The following is a 22,578-nucleotide window of genomic DNA, read 5'->3' on the forward strand; positions in this document are numbered from 1 at the left end:
AATCACTAACCTCTTGAAAATCTTCATCAGATGACAGTAATATTACATGTTACACAGTACATTTATGTTTTGTTCAATAATATGCATTTTATATTCACAAGTCTCGGTTTACATTGACGGCATGTTCAGAAATGCCTCCAAAATATCCGTAGGAATTATAGAAAGCTACGCCAGATAACAGAAATACTCATCATAAACTTTGACTAAAGATACATGTTCTACATATAATTAAAGATACACTGGTTCTTAATGCAACCGCTTTGTCAGATTGTTTTTAAACGTTACGGAAAAAGCCTAACATTGCAATAATCTGAGATGGCGCTCAGACGTAACAATATTTCTCCGCCATGTTGGAGTCAACAGAAATACAAAATTACAACATAAATATTCCCTTACCTTTGATGATCTTTCATCAGAATGTAGTCCAAGGAGTCCTAGTTCCACAATAAATCATTGTTTTGTTCCAAAATGTCCAATACAGTGTCCAAGTAGCAGCATTTGCTATCACTTTCAGCTCACGTGCCAAAAAAACTGACTTCTGGTCCAGGATAACTTGCATGAAAACTTCCGAAAGATATATTCCAGGTCGAAAAAACTGGTCAAACTAACTACGGAATCAATCTTCAGGATGTTATAATCATATATATCCAATAAACTTCCAACCGGATCATTCGTTTTCATCTGGGGCTGATTGGAACAGCCGTAGCACTCACAGAGAAATGTGACAAAATGACATTCGCTTGCCACACCGACTATTTTCCCTCCCATTAGGTCAAAGTTCACAGCAAATGCTCCATTACACTTTCTACTGAACGAGGACATCCAGTGGAAGGCGTAGGAAGTGTTTCCAGATCCATAACTTGTTGGGAATGGAGGGGGCGATGACGTCAAAGTTGCCCCAACTTTCAGAATTTCAAAACTTGTTTGGAAGATTGCCTGCCCTATGAGTTCTGTTATACTCATATACATAATTCAAACAGTTTTAGAAACTCCAGAGTGTTTTCTATCCAATAGTAATAATAATATGCATCTATTAGCAATTTAGGACAGATTTTGATGCAGTTCACTATGGGCACGCAATTCATCCATTCAATACATTTGTGATTGAATTGGATAGATGGAGGGATGAAGAAAGGGAGGGAGGGATAGATGGATGAATGGACAAACATTGTATGAATGAAGGAATGGATGGGTGGGTGGCTGATGGATGGATGAACTATAGAATTGTAACTAATTTAATAGGATCTCTGTGGAATGAACACTGGCATTTCTGATGAGTGACTCTTTCAACCCGAAATTGATTACTGTAACAAATAGCTTCATGTTAGTTAATAAAAAAAATAGTTTAGCCTTTTCCAGAACTTACATTTTGAAGTAAGGCACATTTTCCTAAAGTTGATGAACAGAGAGGTGAACAAATTCAGAGCTAATCCCAAACGACATTGGAGTTTTTCCTTCTAAAACAGACCTCAGATCAGTGATAATCATTCTCCTCGGTCCTTGTGGCTCTGTCAGAAATAGCCCGAGTACAGAGACATCAAGTGTCTAAGCTTCTGGGGGGAAAATGGGATAAAACAATGGTAAAATTAGGTCTCAGCATTAGAGTTTTGAAATGGAGTGCATTGTTTATGTTTGTCTAGCTTGCACTTTGAATTATGCATCTCCTTGTACTCCAGTTCAGGGAAATCTATTTACAGGGGTCTGTCTGTAGTGCTGAGTCATCGAAGTCCATTGTTCTTGCTTTCCTAGAAAGGTTATGTAAGCAACAAGGAAGCCTCTTATATAGGAAAATACTGTTATGTTTCTGCCTCGGCCAAGAGAAGAGGCCTATTATGATTGTCAACGTTTCTAATATGGTTTTTCCCATTCTCGCTCCACATTGTCCACTACCGTTGATGTCACAGATTGGCTATGACTGCCATGCAGACGTCACATCTCTCCGACAGGTGTAATCTCATCCTATTTGACAAAAGGTTTGGATTTCCATTAAGCTGCAAGATCCATTCCCATAAGAATGACAAGTCTTAAGGACATAAAACATCAGCTGTGTGCAGTAGATCACCGGCTGAATGTCAATGAACGGTTGCAATTCAAAATGTATAATCGTCTGAAAATGTATAGAAAATGAATGTTTTGAGATCAGAAGCAATATGACTGCCACCTGCTTGCTGCTTTTAACCGTTCGTCGGCACGGTCTGTTTTCAAATCAAATCACATTTTATAAGTCACATGCTCCGAATACAACGGGTGACCTTACGAGCCCCTACCGGACTGTGCAGTTTCAAAAAATACAAACGAGAATAAAAGTAACAAGTAATTAAAGAGCAGCAGTAAAAAAATAACATATACAGGGGAGTGCCGGTTCAGAGTCAATGTGCGGGGGCACTGGTTAGTTGAGGTAGTATGTACATGTAGGTAGAGTTAATTAAAGTGACTATGCATAGATGACAGAGAGTGGCAGTGGTGTGGAGAGGGGGGGAGGGGGGTGGGGGGGCAATGCGAATAGTCTGGGTAGCCATTTGACTAGATGTTCAGGAGTCTTAGGGCTTGGAGTAGAAGCTGTTTAGAAGCCTCTTTGGACCTAGACTTGGTGCTCCGGTACCGCTTGCGTGTGGTAGAAGGGAGAACAGTCTATGACTAGGGTGGCTGGAGTCTTTGACAATTTTTAGGGCCTTCCTCTGACACAGCCTGGTATAGAGGTCCTGGATGGCAAGAAGCTTGGCCCCAGTGATGTACTGGGCCGTTCACACTACCCTCTGCAGTGCTTTGCGGTCGGAGGCCGAGCAGTTGCCATACCAGGCAGTGGTGCAGCTGTAGAACCTTTTGAGGATCTGAGGACCCATGCCCAATATGTTCAGTCTCCTGAGGGGGAATCGGTTTTGTCGTGCCCACTTTACAACTGTCATGGTGTGCTTGGACCATGTTAGTGATGTGGACACCAAGGAACTCTCAACCTGCTCCACTGCAGCGCCGTCGATGAGAATGGGGGCGTGATCGGCCTTCTTTTCCTGTAGTCCACAGTTGTGAATTGGGCACGACAAAACCGATTCCCCATCAGAAGACTGAAAATATTTGGCATGGGTCCTCAGAACCTCAAAAGGTTCTACACTACCGTTGATGTTACTTATAAAATGTGATTTGATTTGAAATCAGACCGTGTCGATGAACGGTTGAAAGCAGCAAGCAGGTGGCAGTCATCTCCTTTGTCTTGATCACGTTGAGGGAGAGGTTGTTGACCTGGCACCACATGGCAAGGTCTCTGACCCCCTCCCTATAGGCTCATTGTCATTGTTTTCGGTGATCAGTTCTACCACTGTTGTGTCATCGGCAAATGTAATGATGGTATTGTAGTCGTGCCTGGCCGTGCAGTCATGAGTGAACAGGGATTACAGGAGGGGCTGAGCACGCACCCCTGAGGGTCCCCTGTGTTGAGGATCAGCGTGGCGGATGTGTTGTTACCTACCCTTACCACCTGGAGGCGGCCTGTCAAGAAGTCCAGTATCCAGTTGCAGAGGGAGGTGTTTAGTCCCAGGGTCCTTAGCTTATTGATGAGCTTTGAGGGCACTATGGTGTTGAACGCTGAGCTGTAGTCAATGAATGGCAATCTCACATAGGTGTTCCTTTTGTCCAGGTGGAAAAGGGCAGTGTGGAGTGGAATATAGACTGCATCATCTGTGGATCTGTTTGGGCAGAATGAAAATTGGAGTGGGTCTAGGGTTTCTTGAATGATGTTGATGTGAGCAATGACCAGCCTTTCAAAGCACTTCATTGCTACAGACGTTAGTGCTACGGGTCGGAAGTCATTTAGGCAGGTTACCTTAGTGTTCTTGGGCACAGGCACTATGGTGGTCTGCTTAAAACGTATTGCTATTACAGACTCAGATTGGGAGAGGTTGAAAATGTCAGTGAAGACACTTGCTAGTTGGTCAGCGCATGCACGCAGTACATGTCCTGGTAATCCGTCTGGCCCTGTGGCCTTGTGAATGTTGACCTGTCTAAAGATCTTACTCATATCAGATGCGGAGAGCGTGATCACACAGTCTTCCGGTACAGCTGGTGCTCTCATGCCTGTTTCAGTGTTATTTGCCTCGAAGAGAGCATAGAAGTAGTTTAGCGCGTCTGGTAGACTCGTGTCACTGGGCAGCTCTCAGCTGTGCTTCCCTTTGTAGTTTGTAATGGTTTCCTGGCCCTGCCACATCTGCCGAATATCAGAGCAGTGTAGTACGACTCGATCTTAGGCCTGAATTGATGCTTTGCCTGTTTGATGGTTCATCGGAAGTTGCCTGTAATCCATCGCTTATGGTTGGGGTATGTACGTATGGTAACTGTGGGGACGATGTCATCGATGCACTTATTGATTTAGCCAATGACAGATGTGGTGTACTCCTCAATTCCATCAGAGGAATCCCAGAACATTTTCCAGTCTGTGCAAGCAAAAAAGTGCTGTAGCTTAGCATCTGCTTCATCTGACCATTTTTTCTATTGATCGAGTCACTGGTGCCTCCTGCTTTAGTTTTTGCTTGTAAGCAGGAATCAGGAGGATGGAATTATGGTCAGATTTGCCAAATGGAGGGTGAGGGAGAGCTTTGTACACATCTCTCTGTGTGGAGTATAGGTGGTCCAGAGTTATTTACCACCCGCCTGCTTAACCTGGAAAACAGCCGCCCCAATGTCTCGGAGTACTGACGACTGAGGTCAGTGTTAAACTGACGACTGAGGTCAGCCTGCAGGCACCCAGCCCGCCAAAAGGAGACGCTAGAGTGCGATGAGCCAAGTAAAGCCCCTACGGCCAAACCCTCCCTTAACCTGGACGACGCTGGGCCAATTGTGCGCCGCCCGATCAAGGCTGGTTGTTACACAGCCCAAGATCGAACCCGGGTCTGTAGTGATGCCTCTAGCACTGAAATGCAGTGCCTTAGACCTCTGTGCCATTTGGGAGGCCCATCACTTGTAGCTTTAGCTAATTTTGTTCACCTTGATGATCTGACCTGTTCCTTCTTTTAGCGTAATGTATAATTTATCAACACAGCTGTGCAATACCATTTGAATAATGCCCCCTGTTCCTTTTGGATGTAGAGGCCTAGTGGTGATCTACGTGTGTACATGGGTTTACATCAGAGGAGGCTGGAAATATAGGAGAACATGCTTATTTTAATGAATGGAATGGAATCAAACACATGGTTTCAAACCATTCCATTAGAGTGTGCCAGTCCTCATATATCTCTGCCCACCAGCCACCTCTGGTTTACATACCTGTAGTATGCACATAAATGTGTGTGTGCACCTGCTTGCATGTTTACATATGGATTATGGCAGATTTGATGGCGAGCCAGACACAGAGACAGTCAGACACACAACTGAAAGAGAATGAGCCTTTGGATCTTATTAAGGACACAAATTGTGCCGGATTAGGGCATTCTGCTGCTTGTCTGATGCACTTCAAAGAAAATTGAGTTGCCTGGCTGAAGCATGATTTGATTAACCAGCATGGTCATTTCACTGTCTCTGAGGAGTGAGAGAGACTGATGTGTGAATGGAGTCTAAACATGGCTGAGAGATGGAAAGATAAGATTTGGAGACAGTTGCGAATAAAGATGTTAACCTCTTGAAACTCTAGGGGCGCTATATCATTTTTGGATAAAAAGACGTGCCCGTTTTAAGCGCAATATTTTGTCACAAAAAGATGCTTGACTATGATATAATTGGTAGCTTTGGAAAGAAAACACTCTGACGTTTCCAGAACTGCAAAGATATTTTCTGTGCGTGCCCTAGAACGTGAGCTACAGACAAAACCAAGATGAAACTGCATCCAGGAAATGAGCAGGATTTTTGAGGCTCCGTTTTCCATTGTCTCCTTATATGGCTGTGAATGCGAGAGGAATGAGTCTGCCCTTTCTGTTTTTTTCCCAAGGTGTCTGCAGCATTGTGACGTATTTGTAGGCATATCATTGGAAGATTGACCATAAGAGACCACATTTACCAGGTGTCCGCCCGGTGTCCTGCGCCGAAATTGGTGCGCAAACCTCAGCTGCAAGTATTTTTCCATGGAATTCAGAGAAGGAAGCAGGCTTCCACGAACGATATATCAATGAAGAGATATGTGAACACCTTGAGGATTGATTCCAAACAACTTTTGCCATGTTTCGGTCGATATTATGGAGTTAATTCGGAAAAAGTTTGACGTTGTTGGTGACTGAATTTTCGGTTCGTTTCGGTAGCCAAATGTGATGTACAAAACGGAACGATTTCTCCTACACAAAGATGCTTTCAGGAAAAACTGAACATTTGCTATGTAACTGAGAGTCTCCTCATTGAAAACATCCGAAGCTCTTCAAAGGTAAATGATTTTATTTATTTGGTTATCTGGTTTTTGTGAAAATGTTGCGTGCTAAATGCTACTCAAAATGCTAAGCTAGCTTAGCATACTCTTACACAAATTAGTGAATAGCGATGGTTCAAAAGCATATTTTGAAAATCTGAGATGACAGTCTTGTTAAGAAAAGGCTAAGCTTTAGAGCAGGCATACTATTTTCATTTTATTTGCGATTTTCAGAAATCGTTAACGTTACATTATGCTAATGAGCTTGAGGCTATAACTGTATACAGGTTTTTTTCATAGCCAAACGTGAACAAAACGGAGCGATTTGTCCTACACAAATAATATTTTTTTGAAAAACTGAACATTTGCTATCTAACTGAGAGTCTCCTCATTGAAAACATCTGAAGTTCTTCAAAGGTAAATGATTTTATTTGAATTATTTTCTTGTTTTTGTGAAAATGTTGCTGGCTGAATTCTAGGCTTATAGCCATGTTAGCAATCAATACTCTTACACAAATGCTTGTTTAGCTATGGTTGAAAAGCATATTTTGAAAATCTGATATGACAGTGTTGTTAACAAAAGTCTAAGCTTGAGAGCAAATATATTTATTTCATTTCATTTGCGATTTTCATGAATAGTTAACGTTGCGTTATGCTAATGAGCTTGAGGCTATCAATAGAATCCCGGATCCGGGATTGCGCGACGCAACAGGTTAAGAGATGGAAAAAATAAATGTCGCAAGAGATTTAGAGATAGATATGATGTAGAGATAGATGTAGTAGATATGATAGATAGACAGTGGTGTCCTGGCTGTGAGAGATATGTGCCTGATAAGAGCAGAATGAGAGCGTGTGGTCTGCCTATCACCTGAGGACTCCAGGACAGCCAGGGATCCCCTGCCAGCACCTTCTGACAGTGACACCAGGAAGCGCTTGGTATGCCTCTGCTCTCTATTCCTCCATATGCTTCTTATCACTTAATGCCTCTCTAAATTAATACAACAACAAAACAATTCACTGAAATATTATTTTTTGTCTGAAGCCGAAGAAGACACAAAATTCAAAAACGAATTTCACCTATACACTAACAAGGCTTCATAAGCAGCCTGACTACTGCTAGAGTTCTGTAGCTTTATTAACCTCTCTGTGCACAGAACCCGGTAGCGGGATGAAATTCGACAACATACGGTGATCGCTACATAAATAGTCATATTAAACATTCATGAAAATACAAGTGTCTCACATGTTTCGAAAGCCTAGAATCTTGCTAATCCAGCTGCGTTGCCAGATTTAAAAAAAGGATTTACTGCAAAATAATACGATGCGATTATCTGAGGATAAAGCCCCATAAAAAAACAACTTTCAAACAGCACAGGCGTAACAAAATCAAACTGCAATAAAATAAATTGTTTAACTTTGACGATCTTCCTCTGTTTGCAATCACAATGCTCATTGTTACACAATGAATGGTCTTTTGTTTGATAAAATGAATTTTTATAGCCTGACACAAAACATTTTGTGAATCGCTTGTGTCGTGAATCCCGTCTCATTCCATTTTCGACGACACATTTGAGGTAAATACACACACAAAACGTGACTTTTCCAGTCATGTTTGGTTTCATTGCAATCAACTGGTTTGTTTGTAACACAACCAAACATGATGGGTCATTTCACGGGACATATTGACTGAAAAAAACCGATTTGAAGACAACAAGTACTGACATCATTGTGCACCAATGATTTGCCCGCTGTTTCGTTGATTCACCGTATTTTAACCCAATGACCACTGATCGTCTTAAAATCTAGCTGGGTAGATAGCCAATGAGCTGAGGTAAACGGCAATATGTAATGTTTGTGTTGGAAGACCAAACCATGTAGTAAACTCCGGCGTAAGAGGTTCATTCGCCATTGACGATTCATACCGGAAGGAGCCACGCATGTTGCGCACAGCATTGTTTTGATAAATCGCATATTCAGCTGTTTATATATCAGTCAGTATGGCGACTAAGTCAGGGAAAGCTAAATCTAAGTCTAGATATACAGATGTACACACAATTTTAGAAGAAATTGATCGAGGATGATTCATTTAGCGATTCCCAAATGGAAGAATATTTTTTCAACGGAGAGGACATCATTTTGGACTAGTAAGTTCTTCTCATGCTAATGACGTTGTTTGAAATTAATAATATAAAATATTATTTGTGAAATGAAATAGCCTATTTGAGGCTGTTGAGGGGAGGGCAGGCCCACAACAATGGCCAAAGTGAAATGGAGACAGTAGATATAGCTGGTCTGTTACAATATAATAAAGACAGTAGATCTAGCTGGTCTGTCATAATATAATAGAGACAGTAGATCTTGCTGAAATGTCATAATATAAATGAGACAGTAGATCTAGCAGGTCTATAATGATATATTCAACCTTATGTTCCCTGTACTCTATATATACAGTATACGTCACTCCCTTTGGTTCCTTCCACAGGCGTTACTGTTCTGTTTCAGTTTTATGTCTGTGCGTAGTTCATGTGTTTTTGATTTGAATTACAGTTGAAGTCGGAAGTTTACATACACCTTAGCCAAATATATTTAAGCTCAATTTTCACAATTCATGACATTTAATACTAGTAAAATTCCATGTCTTAGGTCAGTAAGGATCACCACTTTATTTTAAGAATGTAAAAATGTCAGAATCATAATAGAGTGAATTATTTCAGCTTTTATTTCTTTCATCACATTCCCAGTGGGTCAGATGTTTACATACACAATCAGTATTTGGTAGCATTGCCTTTGAATTGTTTAACTTGGGTCAAATGTTTCAGGTAGCCATCCACAAGTTGGGTGAATTTTGTCACGTTGTAACTGAATCAGGTTTGTAGGCCTCCTTGCTCGCACACGCTTTTTCAGTTCTGCCCACAAATTTTCGATAGGAATGAGGTCAGGGCTTTGTGATGGCCACTCCAATAGCTTGTGTCCTTAAGCCATTTTGCCACAACTTTGGAAGTATGCTTGGGGTCATTGGGGTCATTGTCCATTTGGAAGACCCATTAGCTTTAACTTCCTGACTGATGTTTTGAGATGTTGCTTCAAAATATCCACGTAATTTTCCTTTCTCGTGAAGCCATCTATTTTGTTTAGTAACTAGTAACTCCTCTTAATGACTCTTAATGACTCATCCCCTCTGGCATTTAACCACTGTTATCTTCTTGCCTTGCACTCATTTTAGTTTAGTTTCACATTAGGGCATGGAAACTTTAGAGCCATAGCAATGTTTAAAAAATAAACAGTCATGTCTACTCCCCAGACAGGTGCACGTAATGGTGTCTAATGACACAGATGCACATATAGAGTGCATTATTCTTGCTGACTCCTCTGAAATGAACACACATGTTCTAGAAAATTCGCAATAGGCATAACCAACCATAGCAACAGTAAATATTAGGCCATAGCACTGGTACAGAAATAAACAAGTCATGTCCACTCCCCAGACAGGTGCGTGGTTAATGGTGTCTAATGACACAGATACACATATAAAGTGCACTATTCTCGCTAACTCCTCAGAAATGAACACACATGTTCTGGAAAATTCGCAATATAACCCTCCTCTAAAGCTTAAGTCCCAAACATTCAAGTATGTACCTGTATAAGTGAGATGGGAAGCACCTATGTTTCCAAGGAGACAACCTGCCACTCTTAATCCTTAGCAACTTCCTTTCACCTTGACGGCTGTTGGTGTTGCTAGGAACACTTTGTAGGGACCCTCTCGCCTTGGCTCGTTCCACTTCCTCCGGAAAACACTTGGATGTAGACCTGGTCCCCTGGGATCACCGCAATTGGAACCTCTGCTCTTTGTTCATGTTGTTGCCTTTTTTCCGTGAGGTTTTCAAACTCAGAGACTTATGGCCTCTGTTCTATGATTACACAATATACAATCTTAATTACATCTCTCATCACACCTCCACTTTCTACTTCTGGTTCCTATGAGAGTGATAGCATAAGACTTGGAAAGCAATGAAAAACAAGAAACATAACACTTTTAACAATGAGGTAAGCTATGCATAATTATATACAGTTGAAGTCGGAAGTTTACATACACTTATGTTGGAGTCATTTAAAACTAATTTTCAACCATTCCACACATTGTCAACAATAAAACTATAGCTTTGGCAAGTCGGTTAGGACATCTACTTTGTGCATGACACAAGTGATTTTTAGATAAATTGTTTTACAGACAGATTAATTCACTGTATCACAATTCCAGTGGGTCCGAAGTTTACATACACTAAGTTGACTTTACCTTTTAAACAGCTTGGAAACTTCCAGAAAATGATGTCATGGCTTTAGAAGCTTCTGATAGGCTAATTGACATCATTTGTGTCAATTGGGAGGTGTACCTGTGGATGTATTTCAAGGCCTCCCGTCAAACTCAGTGCCTCTTTGCTTGACATCATGGGAAAATCAAAAGAAATCAGCCAAGACCTCAGAAGAAAAATTGTAGACCTCCACAAGTTTGGTTCATCCTTGGGAGTAATTTACTAATGCCTGAAGGTAACATGTTCATCTGTACAAACAATGTTCACAAGTATAAACACCATGGGACCACGCAGCTGTCATACCACTCAGGAAGGAGACACATTCTGTCTTTCAGAGATGAACGTAGTTTGGTGCGAAAGTGCTAATCAATCCCAAAACAACAATGGACATTGTGAAGATTCTGGAGGAAACAGGTACAAAAGTATCGATATCCACAGTAAAACGAGTCCTATATTGACATAACCTGAAAGGCCGATCAGCAAGGAAGAAGCCACTGCTCAAAACTGCCATAAAAAAGCCAGACTACAGTTTGCAACTGCACATGCGGACAAAGATCGTACTTTCTGGTCTGGAACTGTTTGGCCATAATGACCATTGTTATATTTGAAGGAAAAAGGGGGAGGCTTGCAATTTGAAGAACACAATCTCAACTGTGAAACACGGGGGTGGCAGCATAATGTTGTGGGGGTGCTTTGCTGCAGGAGGGACTGGTGCACTTCACAAATTAGATGGCATCATGGGTGTGTAAGTATATTTCTCACAATGTGAAGGGACATCCACAGGCTGCTTTATGAGTGTTACTAACGGTTGAGTGTTTCATTCAGAGGGAATTGGAGCTCTGGAACTGTTCCAGTCAGGTAGAGATTAGAGACATGTTGTGAGTGTGGGGAATGGAACTGTCAGTGCAGAGGATGGTGCTAAAAGGGAGATCTTTTACCTACCCAAATGTACTCTCTCATCTATGTCTACGCTCTCCCTTTCTCACTCCATACTTTCTCCTTTTCTCCTTAATCTCTTGCTCAATCTTTCACGCTTCCTTACTGTCATTCCATGCTCTTTTTCTCTCTCCTTCACTCCAACTATGCTATGTTGCCACCCTATTGCTCCCTTCTCTGAGTGAAGGCAAGATGAAGGAGAAAAGGAGCTGCATGGTGAAATAATAGAAACGACCCTCCATCCCCAGTCCCATTACTCGAAACCCCAAGACCCCAGCCCGGAGTGACAGCCACTCAAGTGGCGGTGGTTGTTTGTGTGTGTGTGTGTGTGTGTGTGTGTGTGTTTACATGAGTGTATGTTTGTGTGTGTCCAAGCGTGTGTGTGAGACAGTGCTGGGCAGGTCTAGGCAGAGCTGGCCACATTGTTGTCAGAGCCTCGGGGTCTGCCTGTCAGACCAAGCACTTGTCCTGATGGCTCCTTGGGGGTTCACGTCAGCACATGCTGCAGACTGTCTCTCTTGTACAGCTTTTGTTTGAGAAGTGCTGATGATTTAGTTATCAATATGGCCTAAGAATTACCTTTCCAGGTGACTAATTATTAATTGTCGTTGTAATGTGTGATTTTTAGTGTTGGCATTATACATAAGAATTTGTATGAGGAAATCTGGAAAAATCTGAAAGCATTTTTAATATAGGAACATTGTGCTTCTTGCAGAGGCAAAGTCATGGGCTGTTATCGCCTCCAGCGACGTGTTTGGTTTTCACTTCATGTATTTCCACTCTGCAGACTGACTCAGTGGCAAATCAAGTAATATATCTGAACCCAGTGTGACTGTCTATCTGCCAGTGTTTACAGACGGCTAGCAGCGGAAACTTCTGTAGCCTGGTCTCCTTGATTAACCAAATCTAAACTATTCGGTTTCACCAAAATAATGTTTCCAGTCAAGAGGCATATTCAGTGTCTCTAGGAACAATACTTACGATTGAATATGTCATTTGCTATCAAATAAGCTTTTAAAACATGTTCTTATCCAGGGTCTCCCATTTTCCGCCTGTGGGCTGTCAATGTAGTCCATTCTAGATCATGCAGTCATATGAGAGTAAGCTACAATGTAATCTCCCACTTCTAACAGCGGAACATGGGAGACTTTGGTTAAAAACGTGTTTAAAACGCTTATATAATATAATAGGGAATTAACTAAAAGTATTGAAAATGTATTATTTGCCTAAGTTTATTGTAAGATATGAACAGATTATGCAATGAAAATGCCCATCTGTGTGTGTACTGTGCACGCGCCTACCACTTTGCGTAGCAGTTTGCGATGATGCTGTCTTTTGGTAGATGGAAAGGCTTTCCCAAAAACCTTCTCTATTAAATGAAGAAAATGGACAATGATCTCAAGCATACTTCCAAAGCTGTGGCAAAATGGCTTTAGGACAACAAAGTCAAGGTATTGGAGTGGCCATCACAAAACCCTGACCTCAATTCAATAGAAAATTTGTGGGCAGAACTGAAAAGCAAGTGCAAGCAAGGAGGCTAACAAACCTGACTCAGTAACACCAGCTCTGTCAGGAGGAATGGCGACAAAATACACCCAACTTATTGTGGGAAGCTTATGGAAGGCTACCCGAAACGTTTGACACAAGTTAAACAATTTAAAGGCAATGCTACCAAATACTCATTGAGTGTATGTAAACTTCTGACCAACTGGGAATGTGAAGTAAGAAATAAAAGCTGAAATAAATCCTTCTCTACTATTATTCTGACATTTCACATTCATAAAATAAAAGGTGGTGATTCTAACTGACCTAAAACATGGGATTTTTTACTGGGATTAAATGTCAGGAATTGTGAAAAACTGAGTTTAAATGTATTTGGCTAAGGTGTATGTAAAATTTCGACTGCAACTGTATGTACAAAGTCAATTAAATAGATGACCACACTGGGTTCCACTCCTTTCATCTAAAAACAAGAAGAAACTGCTCCAGTGGGCACACTATAACCAATACTTGCAGTTACGTCATGCTGATTGCACTCAGGATTTGGCGTAAGCAGCATGATCCATGCTGGTGTCAACAGTACAGGCTGGTGGCAGCGGTGTACTGGTATGGGCAATGTTTTTCTGCCACACTTTCTGCCACACTTTAGGTCCCTTATCAAAAAACATCTGAGACCTTGTAGAATCCATTCCTTGAAATATTCAGGCTGTTCTGGAGGCACAATTTGGCTCAGTTTTCAGCACCAACCTGCTCTAATTATTCAATGTTTGAGGGGTACCCTCCTCCAACTGCTATTTTCATATCTCGCCATACATTTTGGATGTGATTCAGATCTGGCCACTTCAGATCTGGCCACTTCAGATCAGTCCAGTATCTCTTCTTGAACCATTCCTTGTGTGTTTGGGGTTGTTGTCCTGCTGGAAGACCAACAACCTACAATGGAGACCTAGTTTTTGGACGGTGGGTTGGAAACACCTATATCTACTAACTTCATGATGCCTTGCACACGTTCAAAGGCCCCAGTACTAGAGGTAGCAAAGCAACCCCACAGCATTATCAAACATCCCACATATGATTGTGGGGAGGGTGTTCATTTCATTGAATGCTAATTTGGACGTCTATAAACACATCGCTGAACTGTATTGCCAAAGAGCTCCAGTTTTGTTTCATGGCACCGCACACAGTAAGTAAACAGTGTTGGCTAATCATTAGCCACAAATAGAAAATGCTATAGTACCTTGTTCCATTTTTTTTAAAGATTGTATGAGAAATCAACTGAGCAAAAAAAGAAAGGACCCTGTATTAAAAAATCCATATAACTTCACAAATCTTCATTGTAAAGGGTTTAAACACTGTTTCCCATGCTTGTTTAACTTCTTTGATATAGGGGGCGCTCTTTTAATTTTTGGATACATTTTTTTTCCCGTTTTAAACAAGATATTTTGTCACGACAAGATGCTTGCCTATGCATATAATTGACAGCTTTGGAAAGAAAACACTCTGACGTTTCCAAAACTGTAAAGATATTATCTGTGAGTGCCACAGAACTGATGCTACAGGCAACACCAAGATGAAATTTCAAACAGGAATTGGCCCAGATTTTGAAGGCGCTGTGTTCCAAATGTCTCCTTATATGGCTGTGAATGCGCCAGGAATCAGCCTACACTTTCTGTCATTTCCCCACGGTGTCTGCAGCATTGTGACGTATTTGTAGGCATATCATTGGAAGATTGACCATAAGAGACTACATTTACCAGGTGCCCGCTTGGTGTCCTCCGTCGAAATTATTGCGTAATCTCCAGCTGCGTGCATTTTTCCATTTGCTTCATAGGAGAAACCCAACTGCCACGAATGATTTATCATCGAATAGATATGTGAAAAACACCTTGAGGCTTGATTCTAAACAACGTTTGCCATGTTTCTGTCGATATTATGGAGTTCATTTGGAAAAAAGTTTGGCGTTGTAATGACTGAATTTCCTGGTTTTTTTCTTAGCCAAACGTGATGAACAAAACGGAGTGATTTCTCCTACACAAAGAATCTTTTTGGAAAAACTGAACATTTGCTATCTAATTGAGAGTCTCCTCTTTGAAAACATCCAAAGTTCTTCAAAGGTAAATGATTTTATTTGAATGCTTTTCTTGTTTTTGTGAAAATGTCTCCTGCTGAATGCTAGGCTAGCTATCAATATTCTTACACAAATGCTTGTGTAGCTATGGTTGAAAAGCATATTTTGAAAATCTGAGATGACAGTGTTGTTAACTTGTTGAGGATATGGGGCAGTGTTTTCACTTTGGATGAATTGCGTGCCCATAGTGAACTGCATCCTACTCTGTCCTAGATTGCTAATATATACATATTATTATTACTATTGGATAGAAAACACTCTGAAGTTTCTAAAACTGTTTGAATTATGTCTGTGAGTATAACAGAACTCATAGGGCAGGCAATCTTCCAAACAAGAAGTGAAATTCTGAATGTGGGTAACTTTGACGTCATCGCCCCCTCCTTTCCCAACAAGATATGGATCTGGCAGCACTACCTATGCCTTCCACTAGATGTCCTCATTCAGTAGAAAGTGGAATGGAGCTTTTGCTGTGAACTTTGACCGAATGGGAGGGGAAATAGTCACTGTCCCACAGAATGCCATTTTTCTGTGGCGCATTACTCTGTGGGTGTTACCGTCATTCCATTTGGCTGCAGCTGAAAACGTATGATCCGGTTGGAACTTTATTGGATATATATGAAAATAACATCCTGAAGATTGATGCTCTACTTAGTTTGACCAGTTTATTCGACCTGGAATATATCTTTTGAAGTTTTCGTGCGAGTTGTCCTGGACCGGTGTCAGCTTCTGGGCACGTGAGCTGAAAGTGGTAGCAAATGCAGCTAATTGAACACTAGTATTGGACATTATGGAACAAAACAACGATTTTTTGATGAAAGATCATCAAAGGTAAGGGAATATTTATGATGTAATTTCGTATATCTGTTGACTCCAACATGATGGAGAAATGCTTTTATGTCTGAGTGCTGTCTCAGATTATTGCATGGTAGGCTTTTTTCGTAACGTTTAAAATAAATTAGACACAGTGGTTGCATTAAGAACCAGTGTATCTTTAGTTATATGTAGAACATGTATCTTTAGTCAAAGTTTTATGATGAGTATTTCTGTTATCTGGCGTAGCTTTCTATAATTCCTCTGGATATTTTAGAGGCATTTCTGAACATGGCGTCAATGTAAACCGAGATTTGTGGATATAAATATGCATATTATCGAACAAAACATAAATGTATTGTGTAACATGTCATATGAGTGTCATCTGATGAAGATTCTTAGAGCTACCCCCTACTTTTTTACATTACCGCCTGAAGACATACCCAAATCTAACTGCCTGTCGCTCTGGCCCAGAAGCAAGGATATGCATATTCTTGGTACCATTTGAAAGAAAACAAAGTTTGTGTAAATGTGAATTGAATGTAGGAGAATATAATACAATAGATCTGGTTTACATAATACAATGTAAAAAAACATGTTTTTTTTTATTTTTATTGTTGTATCATCTTTAAAATGAACAAGATAAAACAAACATTCAGATAGGATGATGGGGACAATTTCAGTGAAAAATATGAGGGCAACAGTACTTGTGCAACGTTTCAGAAAGATAACTTCCAAAATGAGTGTGCTACATGACATTTATCATGAAGTCACCCAGGTGTCCATCACAAGTAGCCCAAATGTACCCGAGTGGCCAAATTGGTGAAGGTATACATTTTGAAACAAATAACTATATATAAAATGCCAAAATGGTATTCTAACACACCCTCCCCCCCAAAAAAATTTAGAAATTATTTTTAGAAAAAAAATGGATTAAAAAAAATATATATTTACAAAATAGCATGGTAACTATTTACACACTTTCAATATTTGGAACACCCTCAGTCCTCTATCAAATCAAATAGATTTATATAAAATCAAATTTATTTACATCAGCTAATATCTCAAAGAGCTGTACAGAAACCCAGCCTAAAACCCCAAACACCAAGCAATGCCAGTGTAGAAGCACGGTGGCTAGGAAAAACTCCCTAGATAGGCCAAAACCTAGGAAGAAACCAGGCTATGCGGGGTGGCCAGTCCTCTTCTGGCTGTGCCGGGTGGAGATTATAACAGAACATGGCCGAGATTTTCAAACGTTCATAGATGACCAGCAGGGTCAAATAATAATAATCACAGTAGTAGTAGAGCATGCAACAGGACAGTACCTCAAGAGTAAATATGAACAGTTTAGGGTTCCATAGCCACAGGCAGAACAGTTGAAACTGGAACAGCATCAAGGCCAGGTGGACTGGGGACAGCAAGGAGTCATCATGCCAGGTAGTCCTGACGCATGGTACTCGGGCTCAGGTCCTCCTCCTCCGAGAGAGAATTAGAGAGAGCATACTTAAATTCACACAGGACACCGGATAAGACAGAAGAAGTAGTCCAGATATAACAAACTGACCCTAGCCCCCGACACATAAACTACTGCAGCATAAATACTGGAGGCTGAGACAGGAGGGGTCAGGAGACACTGTGTCCCCATCCGATGAGACCCCCAGACAGGGCCAAACAGGAAGGATATAACATCACCCACTTTGCCAAAGCTCTACACAATATTGTGCTGCTGAGGTATATTAAACAGATATACTGTATATATAGAGTACAGGGAACAGGTTGAATATATTATTCTAGTGTCTCTATTATATTATGACAGACCAGCTAGATCTACTGTCTTTATTATATTACAACTGACCAGCTGTATCTACTGTCTCCATTTCACTTTGGCCATTGTTGTAGGCCTCCCCTCCCCTCAACAGCCTCAAATAGGCTATTTCATGTGGGTTGGGATGGGGCGGCAGACACACGCATCTCACATTTCATGACATTACATGTTTATATATTACTTCTAAAATGAAAATAAATCACAAAAAATATTTTAGATTTATTAATTTCAAACAAGGGCTTTTGCATGAGAAGAACTTACCAATCCAAAACTTGTCCTCTCCGTTCAAAAAATATTCCTCCACTTGGGAATCGCTAAATGAATCGTCCTACAAAACTCTCTCTCATTTTTCCGATCAATTTCTTCTAAAATTTTGTGTACACCTGTATATCTAGACTTCGATTTAGCTTTCCCTGACTTAGTCGCCATACTTATTGATATATAAACACCTGAATCTGCTCGTTTACCAAACAATGCTGTACGTAATATGCGTAGCTCCTTGCGGTATAAAAAATCAATAGCGAATGACTCTCTTTACGCCGGAGTTTACTACATGGGTTGGTCTTCCAACACATAACGATTGCATATTGCCGTTTACCTCAGCTCATTGGCTATCTACCCAGCTAGATTTCAAGACAATCAGTGGTCATTGGGTTAAAATACAGTCAAACAACGAAACAGTTGTCATATCATTGGTGCACAATGATGTCATTACTTGTTGTCTTCAAAACGGTCTCTTTCAGTCAATATGTCCCGCGAAATGGCCCATCAGGTTTGGTTGTGTTACAAACAAACCAGTTGATTGCAATGAAACCAAACATGACTGGAAAAGTCACGTTTTGTGTGGGTATTTACCCTTGAATATGTCGTCAAATGGAATGAGAAAGAATTCACGACACAAGCGGTTCACAAAATGTTTCGTGTTAGGCTATAAAAACGGATTTTATCAAACAAAAGATCATTCATTCTGTAACATTGAGCATTGGGATTGCAAACAGATGAAGATTGTCAAAGCTAAACTATTTATTTTAATGCAGTTTGATTTTGTTAGCCTGTGCTGGTGAATTTTTATTTTTTTATTTTTATGTGGCTCTATCCTCAGATAATCGCATTGTATTCTTTTGCAGTAAATCATTTTTTAAATCTGACAACACAGTTGGATTAGCAAGATTCTAGGCTTCCGATACATGTGAGACACTTGTATTTTAATGAATGTTTAATATGACTATTTATGTAGTGATCACCGTATGTTGTGGTATTTCAGCCCGCTACCGGGTTCCGTGCACAGAGAGGTTAATGCAACTGGTGGCCACACCAGATACTGACTGTTACTTTTGATTTTGACTCCCCCCTTTTTCAGGGATACATTGTTCATGAAATCACAAGTGAAATAAAGTGAAACACAGCTTAGCCTTTTGTTGATCACCCTGTCATTTCAGATTTTGAAATTATGCTTTACAGCCAAAGCAAGACAAGCATTTGTGTAAGTTTATCGATAGCCTAGCATAGCATAATGTCCAGTTAGCAGCAGGAAGCTTGGACAGTAGTTTTGAAGGTAGTGCTCATGAGCCAAAATGGGTCCAAATATACTGTATATAACCTTTTGTAATTTGTATGATGTTAAAAAAATCCAATTCATACAATATGTTGCAAATGTGTAAGTGTTTAAGATCGCAGATGGCATCTTTAACTGTTAACCTCTTGAAACTAGGAGGCACTATTTTCATTTTTGAAAAATAACGTTCCCAAAGTAAACGGGCTATTTTTATGGACCAAATGATAGAATATGCATATAATTCACAGCTTAGGACAGAAAACACTCAAGTTTAAAAATTGTAAACATATTGTCCGTGAGTATAACAGAACTGATATTGCAGGCGAAAGCCTGAGAAAAATCCAATCAGGAAGTGAGTCTTATTTAGAAGCCTCTGCGTCCCTATTGAGCAGTGAAAGGAACGTCAACTAGATTCCTTTTTCTATGGCTTCCCTAATGTACCTAGTGTCACAATACATAGTTTCAGGCTTTTATTTTGAAAAATGAGCGTGAGGGACAACATTGCGTCAGTGGTCAGCTGGTGGCTCTCAGTGATATGTGCGTTATAGACAAATGCCGCGATTGTTTGTCTTGCTCCTACTAAGAAGCCAACTGACCCGGTTGATATATCATCGAATAGATATTTGAAAAACACATTGAGGGTTGATTATAAAAAAATGTTTGCCATGTTTCTGTCGATATTATGGATCTAATTTGGAATATTTTCCGGCGTTGTCGTGACCGCAGTTTCCGGTGGATTTCTCAACCAAACGTGAAGAACAAACAGAGTTATTTCAGGCTATAAAAATAATCTTTATGGAACAAAATTAACATTCGCTGTCTAACTGGGAGTCTCGTCAGTGAAAACATCCGACTACCATCAGAGGTAAACAGTTAATTTGATTGCTTTTCTGATTTTCGTGACCAATCTTCCTGCTGCAAACTGGACATTATTCTATGCTAGGCTATCGATAAACTTACACAAATGCTTGTCTTGCTTTGGCATCATTTCAAAATCTGAGATGACAGGGTGATTAACAAAAGGCTAAACTGTGTTTCACTTTATTTCACATGTGATTTAATGAATATGAATATTTTCTATGAATATTTTTTTCCGTTGTGTTATGCTAATTAGTGTCAGTTGATGACAATTCTCCTGGATCTGGGATGGGTTGTTCCAAGAGGTTAAGTGTAAAAATGTGTTAAGTCCAGTAGCAAAAATCCTCTTCAGTGTTCTAAACATAGTGTTGGAGTGCTAGTTTGCTCTCCAAACCATCAAAGAATAACTTAAATCATAGTATTACTGTAACTAGATCCTTGTGGTCCTGTAGAACATGAGGCTTAAATTACCAGGATTGTGGGTTTGATTCCAGCAGGGGCCACCCATACGAAAACGAACGTATTGTGAAAGACAGGGCTAATGCGGCGGTTTTTGTGTCGCTTCCTCAGATTCACAGAGTTCCTGGAGCCCTTTGAAAGAGTGATCCAGCCAGAGGAGCTGTGGCTCTACAAAAACCCCTTGGTGGAGTCGGACCACATCCCCAAGAGGGTTATGTTCGTAAGTGACACAGACACACACTAACCACAAGGCCACTGAGTTTGTTATTTCATGTAGTAATGCTATCTTGATGAGAATTATGTTATACTGTAAGGGAACACCCCCCTGAAATTGACATTTTTCATATTGCAAATGTAACACAAGTGAAGACCCAAGAGTAAAATTTAGAAAATGTATTACCCCCTTAAACCTCTTGGAACTCTAGGGGCAGTATTTCATTTTTGGATAAAAAAAACGTTCCCGTTTTAAACAAGATATTTTGTCACGAAAAGATGCTCGACTATGCATATAATTGACAGCTTTGGAAAGAAAACACTCTGACGTTTCCAAAACAGTAAGATATTATCTGTGAGTGCCACAGAACTGATGCTACAGGCGAAACCAAGATGAAACTTCAAACAGGAAATGAGCAAAATTTTTGAAGCGCTATTTTCCAATGTCTCCTTATATGGCTGTGAATGCGCCAGGAATGAGCCCACAATTTCTGCCGTTTCCCCAAGGTGTCTGCAGCATTGTGACGTATTTGTAGGCATATCATTGGAAGATTGACCTTAAGAGACCACATTTACCAGGTGTCCGCCCGGTGTCCTGCATCGAAATTGGTGCGTAAAACCTCTGCTGCAAGTATTTATCCATGTAATTCAGAGAAGAAAACAGACTTACACGAACGATATATCAATGAAGAGATATGTGAAAAAAACCTTGAGGATTGATTCTAAACAACGTTTGCCATGTTTCAGTCGATATTATGGAGTTAATTTGGAAAAAAGTTTGGCGTTTTGGTGACTGAATTTTCGTTTTCTTTGGTAGCCAAAAGTGATGTAGAAAACGGAGCGATTTCTCCTACACAAAGAATCTTTCAGGAAAAACTGATCATTTGCTATCTAACTGAGAGTCTCCTCATTGAAAACATCCGAAGTTCTTCAAAGGTAAATGATTTTATTTGAATGCTTTTCTGGTTTTTGTGAAAATGTTGCCCGCTAAATGCTACGCTAAATGCTACGCTAGCTATCAATACTCTTACACAAATGCTTGTTTTGCTATGGTTGAAAAGCATATTTTGAAAATCTGAGATGACAGTGTTGTTAAGAAAAGGCTAAGCTTGAGAGCTAGCATATTTATTTCATTTCATTTGCGATTTTTATGAATAGTTAACGTTGCGTTATGCTAATGAGCTTGAGGCTATAACTGGATACAGGTTTTTTTCATAGCCAAACGTGAACAAAACGGAGCGATTTGTCCTACACAAATAATATTTTTTGAAAAACTGAACATTTGCTATCTGAGGGTCTCCTCATTGAAAACATCTGAAGTTCTTCAAAGGTAAATGATTTTATTTGAATGATTTTCTTGTTTTTGTGAAAATGTTGCTGGCTGAATTCTAGGCTTATAGCTATGCAAGCTATCAATACTCTTACACAAATGCTTGTTTGCCTATGGTTGAAAAGCATATTTTGAAAATCTGAGATGACAGTGTTGTTAACAAAAGTCTAAGCTTCAGAGCAAATATATTTATTTCATTTCATTTGCGATTTTCATGAATAGTTAACGTTGCGTTATGCTAATGAGCTTGAGGCTATAAATAGGATAGCGGATCCGGGATTGCTCGTCGCATGAAGTTAAAGTGCTTTCTGGACCATTTTTCGAAGAAAAAAAAG

At 40.1% G+C, this 22,578-nt stretch overlaps 1 protein-coding gene and 1 long non-coding RNA gene across 2 annotated transcripts in view; one reads left to right on the forward strand and one right to left on the reverse strand.

Annotated features, from left to right (window-relative positions):
• The window catches only part of LOC135504725 (uncharacterized), a 45,515-nt gene extending 43,856 nt beyond the window's left edge, over positions 1–1,659 (reverse strand). The window contains exon 1 of the long non-coding RNA XR_010450157.1: positions 397–1,659. This is a non-coding gene — a long non-coding RNA (uncharacterized LOC135504725). The remainder of the gene's footprint in view (positions 1–396) is intronic.
• The window catches only part of LOC135504724 (phospholipid phosphatase 4-like), a 123,233-nt gene that overhangs the window by 30,267 nt on the left and 70,388 nt on the right, over positions 1–22,578 (forward strand). The window contains exon 2 of the mRNA XM_064923537.1: positions 20,812–20,920. Within this exon, the coding sequence (XP_064779609.1) occupies positions 20,812–20,920 (109 nt within the window). The remainder of the gene's footprint in view (positions 1–20,811; positions 20,921–22,578) is intronic.

This window comes from Oncorhynchus masou, chromosome 18 (assembly GCF_036934945.1).
Source record: "Oncorhynchus masou masou isolate Uvic2021 chromosome 18, UVic_Omas_1.1, whole genome shotgun sequence".
Classification (NCBI taxonomy): domain Eukaryota; kingdom Metazoa; phylum Chordata; class Actinopteri; order Salmoniformes; family Salmonidae; genus Oncorhynchus; species Oncorhynchus masou.